Source organism: Molossus molossus, unplaced genomic scaffold (assembly GCF_014108415.1).
Source record: "Molossus molossus isolate mMolMol1 unplaced genomic scaffold, mMolMol1.p scaffold_m16_p_15, whole genome shotgun sequence".
NCBI classification, from domain to species: domain Eukaryota; kingdom Metazoa; phylum Chordata; class Mammalia; order Chiroptera; family Molossidae; genus Molossus; species Molossus molossus.
In genome coordinates, this window is record NW_023425350.1 from 33,534,027 (window position 1) to 33,557,694 (window position 23,668).

Here is a 23,668-nt window from a genome sequence, read left to right on the forward strand (position 1 = left end):
CCTTGCCTCATATATGATATATGCATAAACCATGTTGGACTCATGTCCCCAGTGCCTAGTAAATTGTTTAGGGTGAAGCATCCAGGCAGCCAGTGTCAAACTTCAGAAAATATTAAACTTTTAGAAACAGAAAAATACTTGGAATACATTTATAATTGTTACCTGAATATTTTAAGAATACACAGTCATTGCAAAAAGAAATCAGAAGATACAACAACAGTACATGAAGAAGACAATCATGGTCACTCCAAATCCTGCCACCCAAAACTAGCTATTCTTAACTTTGTTAGATTATATCTATATCTGAAAAAATTTTAATGTGTGTATATACATGCACACAACACACACACACACAGACAAACACATGTGCTATAAAAAGCAGTCTATCTAGATACATACACTGATTTAAAGTCTGTTTTTTCTTGTAATATAGTGTGGATATCTTTATATATCAAAATATATATATTTGTAAATATAAATTGTTCTCCTTTAGTGCTTTGTAGTATTTCATTTATAGCATTTCATTCTGTAAATGTGCAGTAATTTAATTAACTAATCCAATTCTAGTGGATTTTTAGGTTGTTTTCCTAGTTTTCACTGTTATATACGATTTTGTAGTGGGTATTCTTGCACATGTGACTTTGTGCATTTGTTTTTACCTTTTTCTCTTTATTTTTTTTTAACTTTTAGTTATACATAATGTATAAATACATTCTTATATTACATTAGAACATTATAGGTTAATTATAATCTCTAATTCTAGTTCCTCTCTAGAGGTAACTATATATTTTTATCAGTTTGGTGTGTAACCTTGCAGACTCTTTTGGAGCACTTTATGCGTCTGTATAAACCTATAGACAATATATAATAGATAGACTTTTCTTTTTCTTCACCCTAAAGTCATTTTTCATTATGCAACTTGCTTTTTTCTTCATTTAAAATATAATTTAGAGATCTGTCTGTATCATTACACATGGTGGCTACTATATTTCTTTTAAATATGGCATAGAATTCTGTAATATGGATATTCTCTGGTTCATTTGAGTATTCCCTTATTGGTGATCATTAGGTGGGGTCCAGTTTTTTTAGTGTTGTGATAATGCTGCAATGGATAGTTTTACAAATGACTCCTTGGGCATGTGTATGGAACCTAGAAGTGGAATGTTCTAGGTTGTGTGATTTGCACATTTTAAGTTTTAATATTTACTGCCAAATTGCCCTTACAAGTGGCTAGCTATATTGCTTTAAAATTCTAGCAATGTATAAGGCTACCTATTTCCCTATATTTGTCTAATTGCTTTAATTATATCTTTAAGATTAATTCCTAGAAAAGGAAATGCTGGTTCAAAGTCTATGAATATTTCATGTTTTGACACATTTTCATATTTTGACACTTTAGGGAAGTTACCTGTTTATAGTTTACCATTACTAGATGTACAAATTTAACCCATACATTTAATATTTGTTAACCTCAGACAAGAAACTTCTCATTGTTATTTTAATTTTAATTTCTTTATTATAGAAGTGGAACATTCTTTTGTAATGTTATTGTGAATATTCTATTAATTTTTTGTTTAAATGATTTATCTGTTTTTAAATAAATATTCCTAATTAGGGTTGAAAGCTCTCTCTATATTAAGGGTTTTAATTATTTATTTATTTATTTGTTTATTTATTTTTTTGGTATGTGCTCCTAGCGGGAACCGAACCCGGGACTCTCTGGTCCGCAGGCTGACGCTCCAACCACTGAGCTAAACTGGCCAGGGCTAATTTCTTATTTATATTGTAAATATTTCTCCTCAGATATCTGTACTGCTTTTTCAGAATAGAAGCTTTACTTTTTATGTCATCAAACCAGTCTTTTTCTTAATGATGGTGATTCTCAGGGGAATTTTAGAAACTCAGGGCACTTCCTAAAATTATAGAGATGGTCACCTATATATTTTTCCAGTATTTTTGTGGTCTAAATTTTTAGCTTGAGATTTTCAGTCCATCTTGAATTCATTTATTCTGATATGAGGTGCAAAAATAGGGATCTAAATACTTATTTTTTAAAATTATTAGCTGGTTGTTCTGGTATCATTTATTCAAGCTATTCTTTCTCCATTGACTTAAAAATGTAACATTTGTCACACATTTTTGTATATGCTTTTGTCTGTTTCTAGATTTTCTATTCTGTTCCTTTATTTTTCTATTTTGGTGCAAGTCAATATGGATTAATGTAGCTTGTAACTGGTATGACAAGTTCACCTTCATTGTTTTTTTTTTTAAAGAAGTTTCTTTTCACTTGTATTAAAGGAAATAGTCTGTCTTGGCATACATCTGAATTTATCAAACTCCATTTAATATTCTAATTTGTGTATATAGGATCAGGAAGCTGATACGATCTTGTTCTTAATGTTTTAATGCTGCTTTTCCCATAGCCCCTCTCAGAGTCTGTGCCTTATGAAGAAGCACTGGCGAACCGCCGGGTCCTTCTCAGCTCTACCGAAAGTCGAGAAGGCCTTGCACAGCAGGTATGGCCCTTGGAAAATCATGGTACTTCTTAAAGAGCATAAATGATAAACCCCTTGGAAAAGGTTTTTAACATACATAGGGTGATTTAAAAGGCTATATAAGTAAACATGTAAAGTTAATTGTTTAACACATGCTAAAACGCACCGTAAGCATAATGCATTGAAAATATTTCTTTGTACTCTAAATTTAAATTGATTTTGATTCAACTGTTATAATCGCAGTAAAGTAATACCAACACATTTTGGCCATGATGATCAGTTCTTTAGGCACTTGATTTAAATGTCTGAAATAACAAAGCAAAGGAGGGAGGGGCTAGAGACTCCATGAGTTACTTTTTTTCCTTAAATGAACAGGAATGAAGTTATTTTTTGTTGTTGTTAACCCTTATCTGAGGATATTTTTCCATTGATTTTTTAGAGAGAGTGGAAGAGAGAAAGAGGGAGAGAGAGAAACATCTATGTGATAGAGACACACAGATTGGTTGCCTCCCACACGACCCCAACTGGGGTCAGGGATCAACCCAAGTACATGCCCTTGACTGGAAATTGAACCCGAGACCCCTTAGTCTGCAGGCCGACGTTCTTACTGCTGAGCCTAACCTCCCAGGGCAGGAATGAAAAAATTTTAATATTCACTTGGTAGATCAAATTTGGGGGTATATGAAGATAGGAGGTACTATCTTTGTACAAGTTGGTACAAAATGACACCAGTTTAAATATTGTCAGAGATTTATTCACTTTAACACTGGCTTGCTTTTAGTTTTGGAAATGTTTATTCTAAAGACAACACAGATTCATCTGAGACAATATTTTGTCTGTGCTGACCTTATTTTCATTGGACACGTTTCACTTATCTTTTTGATATTTGTACGCTGTAATGTTGGAACTAAAAATTTCATACACAGAATAATTCCTGAAAAACAGAATTCCTGAGACAAATAATAAAATGTAGAATGCCTAAAGAATTTGTTTTGATTTTCTTATTTTATGTGAAGAAAACAAGGCTCAAAGAAATGAAGCAGTTTTTACCCAAAGTAGCTAGTAAATGGCAGAATTGTCTGACTTCAAAAGAGAGGACTCATGGACTGGAGGGTGGGGTGTGGGGGTGGAAGAGGGCCTAGAGGTGATAAACGGTAATGGAAAAAAATTAAAGAAAAAGAAAAGATAGAATTAAAACAACAGCAACAAAGAATTACCTGACTTCAGAGCTATTGCTTTTCCCACTCTGTCATTGACCAGCTGCAGGCTAGTCTGATAAACACTCTGAGTTTTACTTCCTGCCTCTCTAGAGTGAAGATAATATCTACTTTTCAGGGTCTTGTAAGGATTAATTGAGCCAATGGGAGGCAGTGTGATATAATGAAAGAATCAGACTTATGAATAAGACAGATGGGGTCCCAAATCCTGGCTCTGCTATTTGTTAATTTAGCAGGTGGTTTAGCTGCTGGGAGTTTTAGTTCTCTTTGGGAAATGAGAAATGTAGGTCTGTTAGGAGGACTTGGTAGATAAAAGGAGGAAAGTACTTGAATAGTGCCTGGTGCTTGGTGATTGGTCAACCATGATAGTTGGTAAAGCATTTGGAATTCATGATAAGATTTTATTTTATGTAATTCCCAAGCTTTTATTTGACCTGATAATTCGCTTTTAAACTTCTTATTGCAGTATAATATACTTAAGGGAAAGTATATAGGTCATTAATATATACCCAATGAAATAATATAATCAGCACCTAGATAAAATAAAACAAAAAAGAATATTTATTTATTTATTTATTTATGTAAGATATACCCATTAAAAAACATTACTAGGACCCCAGAAGCCTTCCTCTTGCCCCTTTGCAGTTGCTATTTTCCTCTACCCAAAAGATAACCGTTATCCTGTGTTCAGACACCATACATTAGGTTTGTTGCCTGATACTGAATTTTTTTTTTTTTAATTTTTTTTTTTATCCTCACCCGACGACATTTTTCCATTTTTTGTTCAGGTAGAGTGGGAGGGAGAGAGAGGAACAGAGAGAGAGAGAGAAACATCGATGTGAAGGGACACATCGAGTGGTTGCCACCCGCACAACCGACCAGGGCCGGGGACAAACTGCAACCGAGGTACATGCCCTTAGCGGGAACCGAACCCGGGTCTCTCAGGACCGCAGGCCGACGCTCTAACCACTGAGCCAAACTGGCCAGGGCTGATACTGAATTTTTTATTAGGTAAGATTATATAGTGTATGCCCTTTTAGGTCTGGCTTCTTTCATTCAGCATTACATTTGTAGTATTCATCTGTTATACATAGTTGTAATCTGTCCATTTTCGTTGCTGTTGAGTATTTTATTGTGTAAATATACATTATTTATTACTGTTTATGAGTATTTGGGTTGTTTCAAGTGTTTGACTGTCATAGTGCTGCTATGAACATTCTTATACATGTCTTTTGGTAAACATGCATGCATTTCTATTTGGTATATACCTAGAAGGGGAATTATTGGGTCATAGGATATGATATGTTGAGTTTTAAAAGATCCTGCCAAACAGTTTTCCAATGTCCCAAATTTCACTCCTCTCAGCATTATATATATGATTATTACAGTTACCCCACAAACATGCCCACCTTTGTATTTTCTTTTTTTTAATTACAGTTTACATTCAGTATTATTTTGTATTGGTTTCAAATATACAGCATAGTGGTTAGACAATCATATACTTTATAAAGTGGTTCCCGATATCTCAAGTACCCACCTGGCTCCATACATAGCTATCATATCATATATCATATCATATCATATCATATCATATCATATCATATCTTCTCTATGCTTTGATTTCTATATCTGTGACTATTATGTAACTATCAATTTGTACTTCTCAATTTGTTCACTTTATAAAAAAATTTTTTAGTCATTTGGGTGGTTTTAAATTGCTTTTTTTAAATAGTGACATTGAGTACCTTCTTTTTAATCTTCACCTGAGGATATGTTTGTCATTGATTTTAGAGAGAGGAAGGGAGAGGGAGAGAAACATTGATGTGAGAAACATTAACCAGTAGCCTCATGTGCATGCCCTGACCAGTCTTTGAACCAGAAACCTGAGTATGTGTCCTGACCGGAAATCGAACTCGAGACTCTTTGGTGTATAGGATGGTACTCTAACCACTGAGCCATACCAGCCAAGGCTAGAGTATCCTCTTTTTATGTTTATAGTCTTGTTCAAGTGTCTATTCATGTCTTTTTTCTTCCCATTTCTCTGTTGGGTTGTCTGTCTTATTGATTTATAGAAGTGCTTTAATATGTTCTGGATATTAGTCCTCTATTGAATACATGCTTCTTCTTCCATTCTTTGGCTTTCCTTTCTACTCTCTTAATGATACCTTTCAATGAATACAGAGTTTTTATTTTACCATAGTTCAATTTCTTTTCTTTTTTTATCCTCACCTGGGGACATCTTTGCATTTATCTTCAGATAGAGCAGGAGGGAGAGAGTGAGGAAGAGAGAGAGAGAGAGAAACATTGATGTGAGAGAGACACATCAACTGGTTGCCACCCACATGATCCCAGCCAGTGCCGGGGACAAACTGCAACTGAGGTACGTGCCCTTAGCGGGAACTGAACCCTGGACTCTTTGGTCCGCAGACCGACGCTCTAACCGCTGAGCCAAACCGGCCAGGGCTCAATTTCTTAATTTATGGATGTGCTTTCTATATCCTGTTGACTACATTTCTCACAATTCCAGGATCAGACTTATTTGTTTTTACCTCTGTGAGATAGTTTGGCTTACATTCCATTCTGTAAAGTATTTTTTTGACCACTAAGTTTTATCTTCTAAGGTACAGAACTCTCTGTTGCTTTCAAGGTTCAGCAGAGTTTGGAGAAGATTTCTAAACTGGAGCAGGAAAAAGAACATTGGATGTTGGAAGCACAATTAGCCAAAATCAAGCTAGAGAAAGAAAACCAGAGAATTGCAGAGAAACTGAAGAGTACAAGTAGTAGGCAGGTGGTTGGCCTGGCCCAGGAAGATGCCTCTGTGGTAAATGCTTCAGGTCAGGAAGAAACAGCTGGGGCTGTGCAGGAGCCAGTTCCCAGCACCAGCCTGGTAAGTGCTGTCTGTTTTAAAATGTTAGCTGGTAAGGGTCTAACCTAGTGTTCAGTGTTAGCCATCTAAATTACATGTCAGTTTATAATAGGAGTAATCTGTATGCTTTAGAGAAAGTAGGTTGGTAAGCAGATGCCTCCTCTAGAAACCATCTCTATTAAATTCCCTTTGATTTTACATGAGACTTTGCCATGGTGAGGGTTTTGTTCTTGGAAAAGATAGAACAAGTCAAATTTAAGATGATTCTGGTTTTCCATAGAAACATTTATAAAGTGGAATTATGTTTCTGATCAAGGAGTAAATGCCTAGCTCTTTATAGAAATGACCACAAATACTATTTTTAATCAATTGTATGGTATATTTCTAGACACTATAAAGCTTTATGACATACATTTAATACAGAGACCCATCGGATTAATTGTATTTCGTAAGGCAATACACTGGCAGGTTATTTTGCAACTTAATATTTCTTGCCTTATTTTTAATTGCTGTGATATAGAAATGTCTCTTTTGGAGTTAATAGAATTCAAAGTTACTCTGAGAGACATTTCTGATTATAACAGCGGTTCTCAACCTGTGGGTTGCGACCCCTTTAGGGGTTGAACGACCCTTTCACAGGGGTCGCCTAAGACATCACAGTAGCAAAATTATAGTTATGAAGTAGAAACAAAAATAACTTTATGGTTGGGGGTCACCACAACATGAGGAATTATATTAAAGGGTCGCGGCATTAGGAAGGTTGAGAACCACTGGATTATATAATATTCTGTCTACTATAAAAAAAAAGAAAGAAAATATAGGAAAAGAGAAATTAAGAAGAAAAAACACCCCTCATAATCAGAAAGGTCTTATTAAGTGTGTTTTCACAAGCATTTCTCAAAGAACTTGAGGAGATCCATAGTGCTTCTTGAAGGCCTTGTCCTAAGGTGTGTACTTGATCCCATCGCTCACTGATGCTATTGAAGAACAAGTCATGGTCGCTTTCATATTTAACTTGCATCTGATTCGGAGCATAACTGATAGTAAAATATGCACACCAATTTGATTCATTGCACTTTAACATTGTCAAAAACTCATATTATTGTTAATTTTTCTACGTGTGATAGTGGTATGATTATTTAGGAGAATATCTTAATTTTGGGAGATAAATGCCAGAGTACTTAGGGTAAGGTATTGTAATGTCTGCAGTTTACTTTTAGATTGTTCAGAATAAATATGTACACACAAATAAAGCAAATGCAGCGAAGTGTTAATTACTGAGTGTAGTTGATGGTTATACACATGTTTTTTAATACCCCCCAACTTTTGGTATATTTGAAAATTTGTGTAATAAAATATAAGGGAGAGAAAAAGAATGAAAAGTTTTAGCAAAGCAAAAAACATAAATCAAACTTCTCAGGGCTTGGACTTGAATGGACACCATACTCACAGGTAAACTGATAGTGAGCCCAATATAGCACACTGTGGGATCACAGAGAAGGTCTCTGGAGGGCTCAGGGAGGACGTCATAGAAGAATAACATAAGTGTATTCAAAAGTGAGGTGGAGTCCAAGGCAGGAGAAGACTATTTCAAGCCAAGACAGGGGCTCACCATAGAACTGTCTTTCCCTTTGCACATAGCATATTCCTGCCAAAAATGATCTGGAGACAACAGAGATAAAAAGAGACAGTGTTTTTACCCTGGTGGGTAGCATAATTGGTTAGAGCCTCATCCTGATACTCCAAGGTTGAGGGTTTGATCCTTGGTCAGGGCACATACAGAAAGCAACCAATGAATGCATAAATAAGTGGAACAACAAATATGTTTCTCTCTTTCTCCCCCCACCTTCTGCTCTCTCTCTAAAATCAATAAATACAAATTAAAAAAAGAGAGAGAGATGGTGTCTTTCTGTCTTCCTTGATGTTTCTGCTTTTCAGCCTTTCTTATTATCCCCTCATTTAAGGTACATTTGAGAGCGTCACATTTTCCACGGTTTTGGACATGGTCTTTGATGGTCAGGATTAGAGACCCAAGATATGGTCGGCTTTCTTTCATTTTTCATGATTGAATCTATTGCTTTCCTTAGTTGCTCTCAATCTAACGAATAAGAGGTTGGATAGACATCTGTGCAGAGGAGCTGTGTGCTGTCCCACATTCTCAAATCATAATTTGGGAATGAGGGGGTGAGGATGGAGAGGCAGAATGGATGCCAAATGTAGTAATATTTGAATATATAAAACTAAATGATTGGCAGGTTGCTATAAACAGTTTTTAACTGAAAGGGTAAGACTAATTGATACTCCTGCTTCAGTGAGTAGAAAATTATGGCTCTGCTTTTTTTAAAAAAGTCTCATAAAAGACCATTTACAGCTAGGTGGGCATAACATTCATTAGTACACATTCAGCTGATACTCTTGAGTTGATTATTTAGAATCTGTGAAAACTGTTTATTGGGTGTCATCTCTGATTAACAGACTCCATTGAAACTGAGTTTCCAGTAGATTTTAAGTTTTTATGCCCAAGCACATGAATAGTAACCTGAATCTAGTAATAATGACTGTCTGTTGTTGAAGTCTTGATCACAAAACCAAGCTTTCAAAACCTTGGGAGCACTTCAGTGTGTCTAAAATTACATTTTCATTGATTTAAATCTGAAGTGAATACTTATTGATGTCATAATAACATTGTATTCAAATGTATTTCTTCTGCCTTATTTTGAATTTTCAGCTAGTGTTTTTTGTTTTGTTTGTTTGTTTTTTTTCTGTTTGGAATGTCCTGTTATGATGGTCACCATCTTGATTACGGCTTTGGAAATAGGTACAGAAATCACAAGGCGAGTCAAAAGCTGTTCTCTCTTACCAGTTTGTTGTCTTCATTGATGAAAATGACTAACAGCATTTTGATAGGGGAAACAGTGATGATCATTATCCATTTCCGCCTTATGGCAGAAATAGCAAATGTGGTTACCTAGCTGCAAGTACTGCTTTCTTGTAGCAAAGCACAGTCTGATGCTGATCTTCTATTACTCCAGTCCCAGTATACTTTAAAGTATGAACTGAGAAAAGAAAATATTACGTGTTTAAACTATTGTGTTTGAAATGTAAAGTCTATTCTAAAGAATTTTTTTCTTATGTTCTAGATTGGGATTTTAACCAGGACGTCTGACAGTGAGGTAATGTGTGCTTGCCATCATGTTGTTTGTTAGTAAATATCTAGCTGCATGTTTGTTGACAAAGTCTTACAAAAGTCAGCTTTGTCTAATTGTGTTTTCTGACCATTCTAGCAAATGTGAAACCAATGTTTTCCCCTTCCATCAGTGGATCTCTCTGGTTCTATTTTAACTGTCACCAACAAATTATAGCCTCTTTTGTAAATACTTCGTTGAATGACTTGATTTGGCAGTTTGACAAGGTGTGGTTTGAACATGGCTTGTGCACGGCATCAGCTTGTTGGCATGCTGGGTGAGGCTGAGAGCCTTTAGCCCTCCCAGTGGGCAGGCTGGGAAAGCAGGGCTTTTCAGGGCCTTGATGACCAGTGTGCTCGCTGGTTGTTTCCAGCCCTCCAATGAATGAACCCAGGTCAGATTTGGCTTGTCACATAGGTTTGCACATATGAATTGTGAAATATTATAAGCTATAGCTTTATAAATAATCATTAAAAGGAAACTGAAGTCATTCAGCTTACCACTTAATATGGTACGCTGTTAAATATAGTTTAGGTCCTTTGATAAATTCTTTGATTTTCTTATTGGCCTTCTACTACAGGTAATCTTGGACTTATGCATGTATTTTTTAAACTAAATTGAATAGTATGTCTTTGCTAGAGTAACTAGAAGAAATAATAGTCTGGGACAAGGCTCATAACTGTTCATTATAGAAATAGTTTAACTGGTGAATATCTTTAAGAGCATTAGAGCTGTTTTAAGATAATGTTGCGGGGAAAGAATGTTCAGCCCTAGGCCAGTTTGGCTCAGTGGCCTGCGGTCCAGAGAGACCTGGGTTCGGTTCCCGCTAAGGGCGCATACCTTGGTTACAGTTTGTCCCCAGCCCTGGTTGGGTTGTGTGGGTGGCAGCCACTCGATGTGTCCCTTTCACGTCGATGTTTTTCTCTCTCTTCCTCTCTCTCCCTCCCACTCTATTCTGAACAAAAAAAGGAAAAATGTCCTCAGGTGAGGATAAAAAAAAAAAAAAAAAAAAGAAAAGAATGTTCAGATTTTAGGGGCTTTCAATACATGTTCCCTTTTTCTTGCCCTCTTCCAGTTAGAGGAGGACATAGGAGTCAGACACATGGAAATTTTGAAAGTCAGGTTTGTGGCTAATGAAAGCTGATGGAAGAACATGGCCCCAGGGGCTAACCAATTAATACCTCACTTCTGCTCTGTTCTCTAGAAGCCACAGCTTCATTCTGAGATAGGCAGATGTTGAAAAAAGAAATTTGGAGAATTCATTTACCTGCTCTATCTGAAGTTGCTTTTTTAAAAATCCTCACCTGAGGATACTTTTTTCCCATTTATCCTTAGTTAGAGTGGGAGGGAGGAGAGGAGGGAGGGAGGGAGGGAGAGAGAGAGAGAGAAAGAGATGTGAGAGAGAGGCACATCGACTGGCTGCCTCCTGCACCACCCCAACCAGGGCTGGGGACCAAACCACAACTGAGGTATGTGCCCTTGACCAGAATTGAACCTGCAACTCTTTGGTCTGTGGGCCGACGCTCTAACTGCTGAGCCAAACCGGCCAGGGCTGAAGTTGCTTTGAGGGGTAGGAAAACTATGATTCCCCCATGAAATTTCAAATGAAAATGTACAAAATATTGTCTCTTTGTATCCTAAAGTGATATTAATTTTTTTTCCCAGAACTGCTTCATCTCATTGGCTTTCATTTATTTAGTTATGTGTTCACTATTTAGGTTCCAGATGTGGAATCTCGTGAAGACTTAATTAAAAATCACTACATGGCAAGGATAGTGGAACTGACATCTCAGCTGCAGCTGGCTGACAGTAAGTCAGTACATTTTTATGCTGAGGTGAGTGGACTGTTAATTAGATTGGGTGGTTTATTCCTTATCCCTTCAGGAATTAGGTCACTGTCCTGGTCTCCGCTGTTCACCAGAAGAGAGAACTCAGTGTCTTTTCATTCATAAGAATTTAGTTAGAATTCATATTGGTGGGTCTACATTCCAATCAAAGTTTTCATTTCAGTAAATATGGGACTGATTTGTTATTTCCAAGTTACTAAAAAATAGTTGTGACTTATAGGTAGTTTTTTTTAGGGTCATGTATGTTTTGAAATATTATTATTATAGATTCGTTGTTTTAGAGAATTTTAGGCAGGTACCATTCATAGGCGAGGGAATTTTTATATAGGAAAATTAAAAAACAAAATATACCTTTTCCTTTTTTAAAAAAATACTTTTCAGTTTCTAAAGGACAATTTGTTGAAATGAGTTTCTGTAAGTGACACAAATATAACCTTTTCAAACTTTAAAAGGTATAGCATCTTACTTTTGTTACATTTTCATTTTTTCTCACTAAGTAATTTATTTTCCAGAGAGAACTGGAAAAACACTATGCAAGATAATGAATAAAATTATATACAGTTCATTGATTAGAAGGGGGAGAAAATGAAGGAAGAAAGTACAGCTATCAAAGAGTAAGAAACAAATGATAAGGTAGAGTGGATGTTACTAACATAAGAATACTGGTAAGGTCTCTGATTTGAAGCTTGATATTAAAAGATCAGCTGTAGATGTCAGAGAATTATAATGCTGTAATTGTTAAAAAAAAAAAAAAAAAAAAAAGACAACACCCTTTATTGGGACCTAACTTTGTGATTTTCTCCATTAACTATGGTGATGGAGAAGTTGATAGGTGGCCAGTTGCTGGAAGTGGAGAGGGGCTTTGCTTCTTTTTTCCTACTAAAATAAATGATGTGCTTAGCTTAGTGTTGTTCACAAGCAACCATTACATACCTGTTGGATGAGTAGATCAATAATGACAGCTTGCAGGGCTCTAGAAAAGGGGGAGGACAGTGGACTGGATGACTTACAACAGAACTGCTGGAGTGCTTACCATCTGAGCCACGCGGTGCAGCACAAAATCATGTCCTTATTTGGATACCTGACTGCCTTCTGAGCTGCTGTCCCAGAGTTGATTATTATCTTCATGAGGCCCCATGCCTTGTAAAACTCTTTCCCTCTTTTTCAGGTTTAGTGCTGAGTGCACATTTGTTTGGTTAACAGAGGGCAGTTAATTTGATTGGCTAAAATTTCCTGAAATGGGTGGTTTTTTTTTTTAATGTTTTTATTTATTTTTTTATATAGAAAGAGATAGAAACATTGATATGAGAGAGCTACATCGATCAGCTGCCTCCTACACACCCCTTGCTGGGGATTGAGCCCACAACCCGGACATATGCCCTGACCGGGAATCGAACTGGGACCTCTCAGTCCATGGGAAGATTCTCAATCCACTGAGCCACACTGGCTGGGCGAATGGGGATTTTTGAGGCTGTTTTATTTCCAAGAGACTTGCTGGTTTTAGTAAATGTCTTCAGCACAATTGTGATACAAGAATTTTTAAATTGTCCTAGTTTTTCCTCATCTGTAAACAGGAAGTGATGACCCCATATGACTTTACTGGAATGATTAGTCTGAGCATCTGATGTCGACACAGCATTCAAATGTGTCTCAAGAGATCCTCCTTGTCTGTCTCTTGGCCTTATCAGAAAGTTTGGTTATACTCCCTCTTTAACAAGAATGTAAGAGTGTGAAATAGATTTTTTCTTTTTTCTTCTGTGTCTGAATAGCCTTGGTTTGGTAAACCCCCAAAGAAAGCAGTTGGGATCTTTACAGTACTGCTCTCACATTCCACCCCACCCCCACACACATATAGATAGAGCGTAATCTGTAGAGTAGAACTGTAAAGCTTTTATTGTTCCTGTAATGTAGTCTTTAATAAAGGACTTAAAACACAAGAAAAGTATCTTAGGATCCACATTGCATGGTCAGACACCATTCGATAATGTTTGAAATAACCACTTCCCTTTTTGTCTCCAGAGTGAGTATAAATGAATCCTGGGTAAATGTAAAAACTTCTTATGTTTTGTAACCACTGGTTGTTGGATTAGAGTTAGGATAAAACATTGATGAGCTTGGGTTAATAGACATTCTGTTTCCTTATTAAAATGATGAGAATGACCTTAGGAATATTTTTTTCTGATATATCTCCTTGGGCAAAGGAAACAAAAGAAAATAATAAACAAATGTAACTACATCAATCTATTCTTGAGGCTGTCTTGGAAAATAAATTTTGGATATAAGTCCATTTTATCTCACTTGGATTACGTTCTTCATAAGGTACACATATTTATTGTGAAAAGATTTTATTCTAAAACAGAACTGGAGGATATGAAATGGGGAGTCTCACATATGGTTTCTTAGGTAAAGTAAATTTAAAGACTGATTTCCCATAAATGTTTGATTTACAGAAAACTGAAACAACCCCTGATCAATGACCCTCCATCAAGAGTTTCTCTCTATCCTCCAGACAATACAGTTTCTGCTTGGACTGTAGCTTCCCACCCACTCCTAGCATGTCTTTAGTTTGCCCCAATTCCTCAGTGAATTCACCTGTAGCTTGCTATAGTTTGCATGTCCCAAATTGCAATTCCTCTGCTGTTTCCATATATACTCAAATTTTGGTCATTGGAGTTTGCCTCAGTTTACCTCTTGTATTTAAGTTGACACTAGAAAAGTCTGTGGGATCTGTAGTGATGTCTTATTTCATTGGTGCCATATCTCTGTTTCTTGTTCAGAGCTGCAGGATTTTATACATTTTAAGAATATTCAATAATAAATCATTTTGATTTTATTTAAAAAATGATGAGAGTGGGACCACATGTTCCTTATGTGTACTCTAGTGTCTGATATAAGGCCTGGAGGTATTCTGCAGATATTTGTGGAAGAAAGTAGGGAGGGAGGGGTGGAAGGAGGAAGGGCTTTGGTTTGGGGGATTGTTTTCTAATAATCTTCCCTGAAGTAAATTTGTTTTTGGGAAATGCTCCCTGTGATAATGGAATGCTTTCTGATTGAACAGTGCCGAGCACTCTCTAAAAGACTGGCCTTGGCCGAAAAGTCCAAAGAGACACTGGCAGAGGAGATGAAAGTAGCCAGTCAGAACATCAGCAGACTACAAGTGAGTTTATAAGTGTTACCTAAGCAGTTTTCATGTGTTTTTTCATTCAAAGTTCTTAGGCAGCAAAGTCAGCATTTTTTTCCTAAAGTAATGGCATCGACCTCTAGACACACATTTTTCTAACCACTTTATTTCTAACTCATTTTAAAGTAACATCTTACTTATGTAAAGCAAAATGTGGTTGTATTGTTTGTTTCTCTGACTTGATTTTAATTTTAAATAGTTTTGTAGTCAACATTTCTTTTTTTGTAAGTAAAATTACTTTTATTTTCATAAACAAGGTAATTCATTATACAAACATTTTAGCTGAATTTTATGTCATTATTTGTTTAATATGAAATGTATGCAATAGTTAATGCAAATAGTTATATCTCTCTATACTTGTTATGCAACTTCTTTACATTTTCCAACTTCCCAAACTATCCAACACTATTTCAAAGTATATGATAAATAATGGGATATTTTAGTCACAAAGTGTCACCCTTCTTGAGTCAACAGAATATCTGCTTATGTCAAAGTTGCCAATTATGGATTAAAATACTGGTATTTATTGCATTTTACAGAAGCACTGAGCATGTTTTCATTCCACATATGTGGTAGTATGATCCATACCTTTTGTCCTTTCCTCCTCCCTATTAATCCCTGTCACCCTACTTTTACTCTGTTCCTTCTCTTTACTGAACTGAAAGGTAGGGCTGCAAAATATTTCTCCTTAACTACTGCTTTGTTTTAAAGCTTTGTTTCCAGAAAGCTCCTGTTAAGTATAAACATGATACAGGCAAAGAAAAAACACATTAGCAGAGCAACACCCACTTCCTCCTGGTTTCAGATTAGTTTATTAGATTAACTGGGAGCACAGGATTAGAGTTTAAAGGGCTGACGAGAGGCTGAGAGATGGGAACAAAAAGGACGGTGCTTCTTTCAAGGAGGTTCCTGCCTGGAGGGCTGTGGGCCATCCACGTGCGGAATGGTACCAGAAACATACTTCCCTACCTCACTAGAGGGGACTTGAAAAGATCATCTCTCTGTGATAATTTTATACCTGGCCTAGAAGGAAATGCTTTCATTTTTGCAAAGACATTCAACATTTTCAAGGCTGAGAAACACCTTTTCCCCATTTCTTTTAACTTTGCTCTCTTGTTAGGCTTTTGGCTTAACCTTCATGTTAATTGATTTTATAGGTCATTTAGATAAGTTGCTTTTCCAAAATTTAAAAAATAAATTATAAAACCCTCAGAGTGGTATAACTGGTAGGGTTTTGATTTTTTCTTTTTTTCCCCTCTTTCCCTTTGCCATTTAGGATGAACTCACAACTACCAAGAGGAGTTATGAAGATCAGTTAAGTATGATGAGTGACCACCTGTGCAGCATGAATGAGACATTGTCTAAACAAAGAGAAGAGATTGACACACTAAAGATGTCCAGTAAGGTAAGGGGGGGTAGGCTCTCTACAGTATAATATTTAATACTTAATGTATTTAATGTAAGGTATTTCATTGCTGTGCATTTCAGGAACAAAGGGTTAAGAGATTTAAAGTGTTTATAACTTGTTATATATATATATATATATATTATATATAATTTATATATATAATATATATATATATTATATATATATAATTTGTCCTCTTATCCAAAAGTAAAATTAAATTTCTTTGAGTTATATTGAGAGAAGGTCTGACCTGTAAGGCCCTAATACTGTGTCCTTTTTTTTTTTGCATCAATGCTACTGTTATATAAGTATAGGGGACTTTTAGGAGGTTTATGATTGGGCTTACTCTTTTTTATACAAATTTAAAATGGTACTGTTAAAGAGTAACCCTCTTTAGCAAATGTATTTTCATATATATTCATATAACCTAAGAATGTCTTGTCCTTTTAATTCAAAAATGTTCCTTTGATTTCATTTCACATAAAGCCTCCAGGCTGGGGTCATTGGATATTGGCATTATTTTTATGTTGAAATGCATATCTACATATCATTAAAAGTAGGTTTCAGGAGGCCCGAGACTTGGTTCCATGCATGATCTCAAATACTTAGCACATTTTGGTAACTCAGACAATACTGTACCACCACCAGCTTGGATATACTGTCTCCAGCCCATGCTCTTTGAAATCCATGGCTGCCCCTATTGATTTAACAGGCATTTATTGAATTCCTGCTACATGCTGGCGCTGGGAAGGAAATAGAGATGCATACACCATAGCTTTATTTTAGCATCAGCCAGTGGTGGTGCAGGACAGCATTCTGCTTAGTTAGCATCTCCTTGGAAAATATATCATGTTAATGTATTGGAATCTGCGTTTTATACTTTTGTTTCTCAGGGTAGTTCCATGATATTGATTGGCCTCTGGCTACTTTGGGGAGTGTCTCTGATGCTTTCCTGGGACATCTTCTTTTTTTAATCCTCACCCAAGGACATTTTTCCACTTTTGTCCAGATAGAGTGAGAGGGAGGAAGAGAGAGAGAGAAACATCGACGTGAAAGGAACACATCGAGTGGCTGCCTCCCGCACAACCCCAACTGGGGCCGGGGACAAACCGCAATCCAGGCACATGCCCTTAGCAGAAACTGAACCCAGGTCTCTCTGGACCGTGGGCCGATGCTCTAGCTGCTGAGCCAAACCGACCAGGGCTTTTCTGGGACATCTTGTGATGATTGCAACCAGCCAATGTGGCTTTGATTATGGTTCTCCAGTTACTTGTGCTTCAGGAAACTTGAGCTTAGAGGTAGGGGGTGGGGTTTGGTCCTCTTAAAGAATGCCTCCTTTAACCCTTTTGGCCTCTTGATATTGCAGCAGGGTGATAGCCAGCTCATGTATAAAGTATGTACATTAGAATGAGCAATATGAGAAAGCCTGTTTTAGCACCTAACACATGGAAGAAAGTAGCAGGGAAACTTCAGACTCCAGAGCTATAGAAGGCATTTTGTTCTGACTGGAGAAGGGTTAATGTTGAGTATAGCAGAGCTCATTGTTGCTACCTTAGAAGTTAGGGAATTTTCAGGCCCTCTCAGAACTTATTAATCTAGTCCTTAAAATACCTGTCATTTATAAAACACTGAGTTAGAGACCCTTCTTCACTTTATAGTATATATTGTTAACCTTCTTTTGATTATTCCATGATCCCTATGGCTTTTTTTCTCTTCCTGTCCATTAGTAATTCAGATTTCCAAAGCATTATCTTATGGCTGAGTTGACATTGTCTCTACTGGATACCAAGTAAACATCCTGAAACCATTTGCTTGCCATTATCTTGCTCTTAATGTTTGTATTCTGCAAGCATCTCCCACTTACATTAAAAGAATGTGTTTGTTATCTAATAGTTAAGTATAGGAATTTAATTAGAATGTTTTTCTAAAAAGAGAACTTTTCCAGAAAGAAGAAAAGTTATGCAAAACTGGAAAGTCCAAATGTCCATATGTGAGGGAATTGGGAATAAGTTAAGACATCTTCCCCTCTAGCTTGTTTTCAACCAGTGTCCAAGCTTCCTTTTGAGAGAAAAATCATTGCCATTTGCTCTGATAAGACCTTTAAAAGATAGTTATTTAAACAACAAAGAAATATGTTTCGGCTAAAATTTTTATTCAGTTTTATGGAACAGAAAGAATATTTGGTTTGTTAAATCTAAGATAGCTATCTTTTCTTTCTTTATTGCCTGTCCTCAGCCCCCAGGAGGATAAGGGTCCATGAACTTAAAGAGTGGGGAAAATTAAAAGTAATAAACTGTTTTGTGATTACTGAATAAAAGTTAGCTGTGCAAGGTCATCAGCTTTTCTCCTTTTGGGAGCTAAAGTTGTTCAAAGTGAAATATAGCTTCCAGACAGCTTAGTCAATAAACTATGTGAAGTATTTTTCTTGAAGTTTGTATTCTTATTGTTGATATTTTTCTTTATACAGGGAAATTCTAAAAAGAACAAGAGTCGATAGTTTACACATAGCTGGTTGGTGACTTCTTTCCAGAACTGCTACTGCTGCAGGGAGCTGCAGGGCCGAGACTCCACGTCCAGTGCTGGCCGCCTTCAGGAAGCTGGAGTATTATTGGACCTTGTGAACTAGTCAGTGTTGTAAATGGCTTTGAACCATTGAAAATATATTTGTAACCAGTAAGGCAAATACACAATTTGATGTTGACAGTACAATGGAAAACTATATACATACCATGGATATTGTAGGTTTCATTACGCTGTTTTTACTGTGCACTTTTTAAAATTAGGTTTTAATTTCAGTATGTAAGAACAACAGATATTTTGTATATTTTCAAACTCTATTATATGGTAATAATTTGGTATCTATGGAATAGATATATGTTTCTGGATAAAATGCTTACATTGTCAAACTCATTACTTCTTGCTATGATTGAAAGCAGTTTCCAGATTCTTTTTGAAGACTTTTTCCTTCTCTCTCTCTCTCTCTCTCTCTCTCTCTCTCTCGGAGTGGGCCTTGTAAACTTCAGATTCTGTGGGTTTATTATCATTGTCTTCAGCTCTTTAGTACCCTCTCTGTGTTGGAATAATAGCTTAAGGAAATTGATGTCAATAAATTCGTACTTATATCAAACCTTCAGTCTCTCTATGAAAATTTGATAAAGGAAACGGAAACCTATTAGAGTAGGCTTTACAAAATTTGCCAAATCCCAGTTGATTTAGATGTAATCTTTCTAATCCCCCAAATTGGAATATAATTGTATGGTTAATCCTTTATTAAGGCTTTGAGTTTTGCCTTGAGAGGTACTTTGAACTATACTTCAAGCTAGGACCCTGAGCCCTTTCAGGCTCTGCTTGGTTTATTTTATAAACATTGTATCATTCCATTGTATACCTCTGGGATGTCTGTCCTGTATGTCCATTCCCCAGCCCTAAATATATGGATTGTTTCTTTCTTCTGAGTTGCTTGCACAGGCCCATTTCACTCCATGTCCAAGTCCCCAGATTAACTGATTCAATCCGAAACCCCTTTCTCTCTACCTCCCACCCTTCCTGCCTGCAGCTCCATCTCCCTTGAGCCTCTTCTCTAGACAGCTGCTAATCACCCTCCAAAGTGTTTTATTGTGGTTTGCCTGAGAGTTCACCACTGGCTTCTCTCTGTGCTCAGCACAAAAGCTGGTCCCTTGGTCCCTGCCCCAAATCCCCCGCTGTATGTCATAGAGAGGCAGTTGTTACGCACAGTCTTCACAGTAATGGAAGTGTTTGGATCCTGCCTTGGGGATCTTTGGTGAGTCAGCTGCGTCCATTCTTCCTAGCCCTTCAGGTTTGTGTTCTGTGACCTGCCCATTTCCAGTTCTCTGTCAACTGGACCAGCTGTTTTCCCTGCAGCTGTGCCTAGGCCCCCATGCACTGTGAGGGAAACCAAATAACCTTGCTGATTAGCTCCATCTTAACTTAAGGTTTCCAGCCGCTATGATAGATTGTAGGGGAGCAATGGTGGAAGCAGAGTCCAGTCAGGAGGCTGTGAAAATAATAGGAGACTGTTGAGAGATGATGGTGGACTAGACCATGGTGGCAGTGGAAGTTGTGTGAAGTCTGTTTTTGGATATATTTTGAAGAAAGGATTAATAGGATTTGCCGACATTGCAACTCCTTTCCTCTGTATTTCTATCATTCTCCTCTGCTATATTTTACTTCTCAATACTTATCATAATTTAATAGTATGTTTTGCCTATTTATCTTATTGATGACTTGTTTCCACCTCTAGAAGATATAGCTCCCTGAAGGCAGGGGTTCTGGTTGGGTTTTGCACTGCTGTATTCCCTGTCCCTAGAACATTGCTTGGCATTCAGTGAATATTTGTTGAATGAATGCTGATTGGCTGGGATATGGAGTGCGAGAGAGAGAGAGAGGAGTTAGAAATGAACAAGGATTTTGGCCTGGACAAACTTGACTAAAAGAGAAGATTGAGGAATGAGCAACTAGCTACCTAGTTGTAACTTAAGCTGAATATGTGGAAATCACCTTTGATTCTTCTGCACATCTTATTGGTTATCTTACTGAATTTTCCTGCCTTTGCAGTTAGAATCTCTCAATTCTAACTGCTCCTCACTTGATATCTTAACTCGAACCCTGGCTACCTAATATCTGGAATACTCTTTCTTGTACTCCAGACCTCCCACCCCTTTTACAGAGCATCTTTCTAAAGCATAAAACCTGATGGAAAGCCTTCAAATGGCTGCTCATTGCCTGTTGGGCACCATCTAGCAGTGGTGTGTGCATGTGAGACAGGTACAGCTGACCCTCTCTCTCTTGCTCTCTTTTTAAAATTTTCACCTGAGAACATGCTTAAAGAGACAGAGAGAGAGAGACATCAATCAAACCAAAGGTGCACGGGCTGATGCTCAGCCAACTGAGCCACTCCGGCTCTCTCACTTTTTCTTCATTCTTTTCCAGTCATCCAGTGTACTGTCCGTCTACCTTTATGAAAACCCTCAAACCTCTAGGTCAGGAAAAGTCTTACTTTTCCTGCACGATGGGCCTGTTTTTCTCTCAGACAATGTGAATCTTAGGATTGTTTCCCTCTCTGCTTTGGTGGCCGAGGTTTGTGTCTCCCATCAGCTGTGAGCTGCCAGAGCTCCCAGACTAGCCCCCCTGTTACCCTGCATGGTGTCTGGCCCTGTAGATCTGCAGGCAGGACCTGTGGACTGTTTGGCCAGTGCACTGTGAGGTCATTGCACCTTGGGAGGTTTCCTAGGGCTGAGGGACAGGGCAAGACTATAAAGGGTGCAGTTGGTTTCTTGGCACAGTTACTCCTTTTTAACTTAACTGATAAGATCTCTGTCCTCTTGGCAGAATCCCTTCCCAAGGCATATAACAACCATCTTTTATTAACCAGTTACCATAGTTAGGCATTGGTAAGACTTGACATGTAGTCTTTCACTTTAACCTCCAATAACTGTTTCTCATTCATGCTGTCACTATCCCCATTTTACAGACAGAAAACTAAGGCTTAGAGAGGCTGAGCAACTTGTCCACAGTCATACAGCTAGTACTTGTTGAGCCAGGATTCAACCAGGCTAGTCTGATTCCAGAGCCTGGATTATTCATACTGTAGTATGAGCCTTTCAGTTGGGGCATTCAGTTCTGTTCCTCAGGCTCCATATATTTGGAGGATAAAATTTAATTTCTCAGTTACTCCATTACTTCATTCAATTCTCCCTTTCCATGTCTTCATTAAGTAGCCCTCACCTCTTCTTTCAATCAGCTTTTTTTTTTTTTTTTTTTTCGGTATGTGCCTCTAGTGGGTACCAAACCCGGGATTCTCTGGTCCACAGGCCGATGCTCCAGCCGCTGAGCCAAACTGGCCAGGCCTCAATCAGCTTTTAGTTAGCTTCTTGGGCTAATGGGCTGGCACAATGTTTGCCTTTGACATGCTTTTATTCCTTCCTCGATGCTTCATTTTTATTTACATACTCCCTGTTATACAAACCTTCCTAATTACTGAACTCTGAATTTAATATATTTATGCATAATGCTGCCCCTTTATTTTAGTCCTCTTTCTGTACAAATTTTGTAATTTCTTTTTTTAAAAGGAAATTTCCAACATACACAAAAGTAGAGAGATGAATACAAACACTTATCTCCCCATCGCTTGTTAAGAACATTTATCAATCTTGTTTTGTCTTATTTCCAGACTTCCTTTTTCCTGGAGTATTTTAAGACAGTTTCCAGATATTGGCCCATTTTGTCTATGAATACTTCAGTTATGCATATCTTTGTAAAACATGGTGAGTGCTGATTTCTAAACCTGTCTTATCCATTTCATCATTCATTCAACAAGTATGTGTTGAGTGTCTGCTATATGCTCAGTCCTAAGAAGACAGTGATAAGCAAAACAGGCATGGTGGCTGCCTTTGAAGCTTCCAGCCTGCTAGTGAGACAACAAAGTGATCACATAAATGCATAATTACAGACGGCCATAGGTTGTCCATCCTGCCCTGGATTGTCTCAGACAGAGCAGCCAGTGAGAGATGATACATAAAGGCTACACTTTTTTCAAATTAAATTGCTGGATTTTTACCAAACTTTAGTCAAGCTGTTCTAAAGTTACTATTACAAAGAAAAAACAAGGTAAAACCAATGAAAACAGTTCCTGATTCTTCCCACCCCCTCCATTTCATGCTCCCAGAACCACTTGCACTCAGTTTTGGTGTTTGTTTCCTTGGTTCCCAAAAGCATGTTACCTATGTTTTCCTGATGGGCATTATCAGATGAATTCACACTTGGAAGATGAGGATTTGTCTGTGTTTCAGCTGCCTCCTCCTCCCCACCACTCATACACATCTAGACTTTCTCTTTTCCTGTCTTCAAACTAGTTACATCAACATTTTGATTAGGTCAGTATTCAGTACCTACTTTATTATTCAAGTGCTGTTCATAGCTGAGTCATATAATGTAGGATGATTACTTTTCCTTTCATTTACAACTTTGTTTATCCCTGGAGTTAAGGATTGTCTTTAAAAATTTTTAACCTACTGTGTTTTCTATGTTACTTTATTCCTAAATTCTCTTCTAGAAGTATAACTCTCCTCTCAGTGTGGTCAGATTCAGTTGGGTGTTCAGCCAACCTCATCTTCAAAAAGTCTCCTAGAGCCCTTTGACCTGTTCCAGGCTGACCTGCTCTCTAGGCCACCAGTACTGCTGCTATCCTGGGATCTCCCTTCCTCACCATCCTGGGCATCAGTGTCTCCCACTCTTTTAAAAAATTTTTTTTTCCTTTATTGATTTTAGAGAGAGAAGAAGTGAGTGGGAGAGAGAGGTAGAAACATCAATGAGAGAGAACATCGATTGGCTGCCTCCTGCATGCCCCCCACGGGATCAGGCCCACAACCTGGGCATGTGTCTTGACCAGGAATTGAACCTGCGACCTCTTGGTGCATGGGTCGACGCTCAGCCACTGAGCCACACCGGCC

At 37.5% G+C, this 23,668-nt stretch overlaps 1 protein-coding gene across 4 annotated transcripts in view; it reads left to right on the plus strand.

Moving 5' to 3' along the window:
• Positions 1-22,485, plus strand: part of PPP1R21 (protein phosphatase 1 regulatory subunit 21) — a 62,614-nt gene extending 40,129 nt beyond the window's left edge. The window contains exons 16-23 of one of the 4 annotated variants that reach the window (XR_004959668.1): positions 2,424-2,516; positions 6,360-6,599; positions 9,719-9,751; positions 11,482-11,598; positions 14,669-14,767; positions 16,068-16,196; positions 18,667-18,824; positions 22,390-22,485. Coding sequence is in view for 3 of the 4 variants with exons in the window: in XM_036262539.1 (XP_036118432.1) it covers positions 2,424-2,516; positions 6,360-6,599; positions 9,719-9,751; positions 11,482-11,598; positions 14,669-14,767; positions 16,068-16,196; positions 18,667-18,696 (741 nt within the window). In the remaining variant the exon portion in view is untranslated. Of the gene's footprint in view, positions 1-2,423; positions 2,517-6,359; positions 6,600-9,718; positions 9,752-11,481; positions 11,599-12,122; positions 12,168-14,668; positions 14,768-16,067; positions 16,197-18,666; positions 19,325-22,389 lie in introns of those variants that run through there. The other 3 variants (XM_036262539.1, XM_036262540.1, XM_036262541.1) reach the window with 3 other exon arrangements.
• The last annotated feature ends 1,183 nt before the right edge of the window (positions 22,486-23,668 follow it).